The sequence below is a fragment of the Thamnophis sirtalis genome, unplaced genomic scaffold (assembly GCF_051295495.1).
Source record: "Thamnophis sirtalis isolate CommonGarterSnake01/CBP01778 unplaced genomic scaffold, rThaSir2_p1.2 scaffold_2, whole genome shotgun sequence".
NCBI lineage: Eukaryota > Metazoa > Chordata > Lepidosauria > Squamata > Natricidae > Thamnophis > Thamnophis sirtalis.
Window position 1 is genome coordinate 69,936,865 of NW_028261382.1, and position 6,000 is coordinate 69,942,864.

Below are 6,000 nucleotides of genomic sequence, written 5' to 3' on the forward strand. Positions count from 1 at the left end.
TTTTTATCTTTTAACTTTAAAGTTAGTTGGTTTTATTATACTCCAGTGCTTGTTAAAGAACTATGCCGGGTATGGGACCTGGGAAGCCGTAAGGGGGTTAGGGAGGGGGGATTATAGGGGGGAGGGTGGAAATACAGTTTCAATTCCTAGAACAATAAGAATTCACTTGTATACTGCTGCTCGTTTTTCTTTTTTGTTTCTTTTTCTCTTTCATTTTCCAAAAAATAAACTGAATAGATTAATTGTAGGGATACACCAAAGTGAGGAGAAGAGGGAAAGAAGAGGGAGAAGTAAAGAGGGAGCGAGAGGGGAATGTAAGGAGGGTGAGATGGAGGGAGGGGGAGATGTCTGAGGGGGAAGGGAAGTAGAAGAGGGGAATGCTGGAGGGGAGAAATGAAAGTTGGAGGGGGAGAAGAAAGGGTGTATGGGGGATTGAAGTGTTATGTTGGGGTTTTTTTTATGGTGGATTTTTTCCTTTTTTTTGTTTTTTTGTTACGCACAGTATATAAGTGATTGTATAAAATGAAAATGAAAATGAAATAAATAAAATGTGATAAAAAAAAAATTCTTCCACCCTCATCTGTAAAATTTGTTTTGCTGGGATTTTATCTTTAATATAAAAAGTCACACCTCTTTTCTTACAGTCCACCAAAGAGGTGAAAGTTTTGCCAGGTTTTGGTTGTACTAATAGATAATTGTATGTTTGTTGAATGTGTAAGTCTTGTAAGCAAATTATATCTATTTTTAGCTTTTCTGATTTATGGAATATTTTCCTTCTTTTGATTACCGAATTAAGTGCATTTACATTAATTGAAAGCAATTTTGTTCCTTCCATCTTTATGTTTTATAATTAGGATTTATGGCTCTAGTTGTTCTTGGTTCCCGTTGTTCTCTAATCTCTACCCCCCCCCCCCTTACTGGTTTTTCTATGCTTTGATGGTGTTCTTTCGAAGGGGGGTTTCCTTTGACTGCTAACTCTTCCAAACATAACTGCTTTCTCCACTGAACTCATAATCAGCATCTATCTTCAATCTATCTGAATGTAAGGATAAGCCCCAATATTGCTTAGATGGCAGAGGCAAAATAAAGGTAAAGTTTCCCTGTCAGTCATGTCTGGCTCTCGGGCATAGGACTCATCTCTGTTTCTTGGTCAAGAGAGTGAGGCTCTCCAAAGATAATTTCCGTGGGCACGTGGCCACCATGACTATATGCCAAGACATCCAAAACACTACTATTTGCCCACCGAAGTGATACCTATTAATCTACTTGCATTTGCAAGCTTTTGAACTGCTAGGTGGCCAGGACCTGGGTAAGGGTGCTCACTCCAGTGTGCAGAGCTTGGGTCTCCAACCTGGTCTGTCAGTTCTCCAGCTGACAATCTCAGCGTCTTTAACCACTGAGCCATCATGCCCCCTACTGTAGATGTCTACAATATCTAACAAGGGTACAATTGGTATGGACCAGAAGAAAAGCTGAAAGAAACCAAGCAGTGGCTTTTATTTTTTCTATCATTTGTGCCTTCAGCTACTGAGTTCTTAGTTGACCCTTTGCTGAAAAGTGGGGGAAGAAGGGCACTTGCTCTGGGAAGACAGAAGACCAGAAACAACACTGGAAAGGAAGAGGTGGCAACACCAGAAGACAACTAGAAATCTGTCCTCTAGAAGAGAATATTTGTAGCCCAGGGATTGAACTGTCCCTAGGCACTAATAGGGCTACCTAGTTGGCTAATGAAAAATCTGCAAGGGAAAGAAAACAAGTTCAGAGGACACAAAAGACCCCACAATTTCTCCATTATTTCTAACAGCACCCCAATATCATTTATTGAATGTTATGGATTCCATTAATAGAGAGAAATTAACTGGCAAAGAATCCAACGTGTGCCAGTGCACATTTTCTATTTATTTTCTTCCTAGAACCCAGCAAATGTGCAAAGGGAGAGAGCAGCCTATGGTCTTTTTATCAAATATTTCCATGTGCTCTTTGCTCCTCTCAGAACTTCAACAGATTAAGAGTTGGAAGGGATCTTGTAGGTCATCTAGTCCAACCCCCCCCCCAAGTAGGAGACTTTTTGAAAGCTTCCAGTGAACTTGAACCCACAACTTCTGAATGCAAATTCTTCTGAATCTTTATTCTTATTGTCATAAAAATAACTATGGTAGATGGGTATGTACCATAAATGGTACATATGGTAAATGGTTCATATGGTAAATGACACTAAGCCATGATATTTTTAGTCATGGTTTATTAAAACCATGCTTGCACTAAGCCTGAACTCCAGTTTGAACAAATTGCAATTGCTTACAAGTTTCCTTGGCATTAAACAAGTCATTGCTTTCATAATTATGATGATGGTGAATAAACCATATAAAAACATCAAGACTTCTACATAGTGAACTTGTGTTAAATTAAACCAACAGAGGAGAAACAAAAGCCTCAATTCAATATAAAATTCTCCAACAAAGCAGAACAGAGATGATAAGTCAAGTGCATTGGGACAGCAAAATAGAAGGTGCAAGCTGGACCTACAAAATGATGTAGCATCCAAAACTGGTTCAACATTTCCACAAAGATCCAGGCCAAAGCCCTGAGACTCAAACAGTTAACAAGAGCCCCAGGGAGTCCCCTCCAAGCAGACAGAACTGAGGCTGTTCAAGAATCTAAGTGTCCTGGTTGACCATCGCTTAAGTACACTCCAGCAATGTACCTATCAGCAGATGTGCAGAGCATACTTTTTATTATTTGCAACAAGATTTTCCTTCAGATTTCCAAAAGAATTCAGGAAAAAAGGGGCTACAGATAGTCCACTTTTAGCAATCACAACTGGGATTAGGAATTTGGTAATTCAGGCAAGTAATGGCAAGTAACTCTTTACTTTGCTTTACAGATCTGCCATAGTGGTTAACTGCAAGGATTGGTCACAAACTTACTTTTTCATCACCTAATCCTAATTGCTAAATGAGGGCTAACTGTGTTGCCAGAGGAAGAAAATACTGTTTCCCCAAATCTAAAATTTAGCCTCTGCCTGGCTCCCTGGGAACACTCACAAACTGGGATTGACTGAACACCCCAAACTGGGATTGATTATGTCAAGATAAATTCTGATTTTCTTTAAAGATGTTTCATTTCTCATCCAAGAAACATTTTCAGCAGAGAAAAATGTTCAAAGGAAAAAAAACCAAGAAAGTTCCACTGCCCTTTGGAAAAAGCACCTTTGGGACAAACACAATCTGGATAATTGAGGGCCTCCATATCACTGAGCCACTGTGATCTTCTGCCAATCAGAAAGATCTGGCAAATAAACAAAAAACATTCACCAAAAATTTAAATTACCATAAACATGGTTGTTTAGTACAATTGTCATGGAAAGGGGTGCCCCCCCCCTTTTACCAGAGCCAAGGTGGCGCAGTGGTTAAATGCAGCACTGCAGGCTACTGCTAGATCAGCAGGTCAGCGGTTCAAATCTCACTGGCTCAGGGTTGACTCAGCCTTCCATCCTTCCGAGGTGGGTAAAATGAGGACCCAGATTGTTGGGGGCAATATGCTGACACTCTGTAAACCGCTTAGAGAGGCCTGAAAGGCCTATGAAGCGGTATATAAGTCTACTGCTATTGCTATTACTAGCCCAGAACCAAAGAAGAGATGAAAGAGGCCTGATTTCTACCCTTCTTCCGTTGTCTAGGGCAAACTTTAAACCACCAGAAGGAAGCCACCTTCAAGGCTTTGTCATTGGCTAAAAAATAAGTCATTATCGGTACGTTTGAGGTAGAAGCCAATATATCAGCATGCTGGCCGGGCTCTGCATCTCTCCACATTCACAGTGTGCAATCTGCCAAGAGCCTCACTTTTTATATATCGGACAGGATTACTTCCACATGCGGGATGGGGAAGAGGTTTGCCGCATGCTAACAGGAATGGGGGGGGCAGTGCTTAGCCTTTGGGAAACCAGGGGCTGAGGCCCCATGGAACCAGAGGAGGACAAAGCCCCCCCCCCCACTCCTGGGGTTCCAGAAGGCTCTTAAAGCTGGCTTTGAGTGGGGTTAATGTAGAATGCACACACACACACTAACATATACAGAAGCCATTCCCAAACTTGTTTCACTGGAAGCCCATCAGATAGGTTGGAGCTTGGCAAGATTTTTCCAGTTGTGTTTCCTGAGAAAACGATATGGTTTCATGAGAAACCAAGGGCACAAAAAGTAACTGTTTACTCAACCACAGCCAATTTCCTCTCTCCCCAGCTTGCTTAGAGCTCTAGGATGTTCAGAAAAAAGCTTCTCCCTTCCAGAGAAAACTTGGAAGCCTCTGGACAAGAGTCACACCTGGAGGAGACGGGACTGGTTGAGGGTTGTGGGGGTTGTGTAGAGGGCGCCCAGGTAGATGGGCACAACCGGGAGTCTCCAGCTGACAAAGGAACCAGTTCCCCAGAGTCATTTTCTTGGCCGAGACATACAAAAGGCTTGACTGGCGCTCCTGCTCAGCCCTTCAGAGGGGAACAACCGGCTCAGATTTTTCAGAAAGGGGGGGGGGAAATCCGGGGAGAATCCAGGCGGAGCACTCTCTGTGCAGCGGCCAAGGAAACTGACGCTCAGGGCTCGTCCGGCAACCGAGGAGCGCCCAAATTGCAGAAAGAAACGAAGGCCCGACTCTCCGGGCGGCGGGGCGTCTCCGGCGGCGGCAAGCTTCGACAGTCCGCCCGAGGGGCCCCGCCGACAGGCGCTCTCCAACGGCCTCGCTCCACCGGCACAGGCGCGGCGCGAAGGCCAGGAAAGGGGCAGGAGGCGGCCGGCAAGGCGGGGGCGGCTGGCCAGGGGAGCGGGAGGACGAGACGGCTGCGGGGGCGGGGATCGAGGCTCAGCCGGGGCGGCCGCCGCTCCGCTTCCCGTGTCTGGAGGGGTGGCCTACCGAGAAGAGGGTGGAGGACGCCGAGAGCGCGAACTTGATGCAGTAGTAGTAGGGCAGCGAGTTCCGCCAGGCCGGCTCCGAGACGCCCATCGCTCCGCAGGGTCGCCGAGACGCCGCCGCCAGGAAGGCCAGGCGGGCACCTGCGCGGGGAGGCGGCGGCGGCGGCGTCAGCTGTGCCCGCTGGGCGCGGCGTTTTCTCTTTCTCCGGGGATTTCCTCCACTTCCGCTCGGAAAGCCAAGGCAAGGAGAGGGGCGGCTGGCTCCAGGCCGCGGAGCAGAGCCGTCCCCCCTTTCCACCTGCAGAAAGCCCCCAGGGGCGCTTTCGGCGGGCGGGTCGCTGAGCCTGCTTCCCGGTCTCTGGGGCAGCCTCCGTCCCTCCGTGCAAGCACTCCTGGCCCTGCTCTTCGCTCGGGATGCGGAGGGTCAAGCTCTGCACGAGACCCCGCTCGGGTCCCGCACAGGAGTGAAATTCCAGCGCCTCGGCCCGGCTGCGACGGGCTGCTCGGGGCGCTTGGAATCGGTTCGCTGAGCCGCTGCAAATCGCCCCTGGTTGCCCAGCCCACGCCGCAACACAAACGGGCTGCTCGGGCTTTGGCCGGGGGTCGCCGCGCTCCTTCCTCTTCTGGCCATGTGAGGACCGCGCTGAGCCACCACCCTTCATCCTGGGGTGATTCGGCCCGAGCCTCGGGATGCCTTTTGGCCACTGACAGCGGAAGGAGGGGAAAGCCTCGGGACTCTGGCAGCGCTGCTGCTTTTTCTTCTTTTTTACTTTGTCTTCTTCGAGGAAGGAAGGAAGGAAGGGAAGGAAAGAAGGGAGGAAGGCGGGGCGGGAGGGGGGAAGAGCTTGAGAAGAGACTAAGGAATATGTGGCTCGGCTTGAGTTTGTGGCGGCAAAGAGCGTGGCTCGTCGCCCGTGGAACGCCAGTGGCTTTCTCAAGGATGCTGCGGAAGAGGAGGAGGAGGGGAAAGTCCCTCCCTCCACACCCACTGCGGGGCTTTCAGGTGGTTCCTCGCAGGGGCCCTTGAGGAGGGCTCCAAACTTTCCCTTGGCGGGCGGAGGGGCACAAGGAGCTGAAGGTTTTAATTTTTTTCCTGGGG

General features: G+C 48.3%; 1 protein-coding gene across 5 annotated transcripts in view; it reads right to left on the reverse strand.

The window, feature by feature from the left end:
• LOC106546644 (tetraspanin-15) overlaps window positions 1-5,385 on the reverse strand; it is a 49,146-nt gene extending 43,761 nt beyond the window's left edge. The window contains exon 1 of one of the 5 annotated variants that reach the window (XR_015695550.1): window positions 4,903-5,274. Coding sequence is in view for 4 of the 5 variants with exons in the window: in XM_087705964.1 (XP_087562090.1) it covers window positions 4,903-4,992 (90 nt within the window). In the remaining variant the exon portion in view is untranslated. Of the gene's footprint in view, window positions 1-4,902 lie in introns of all 5 variants that reach the window. The other 4 variants (XM_087705964.1, XM_087705965.1, XM_014063557.2 and 1 more) reach the window with 4 other exon arrangements.
• Window positions 5,386-6,000: the final 615 nt, after the last annotated feature.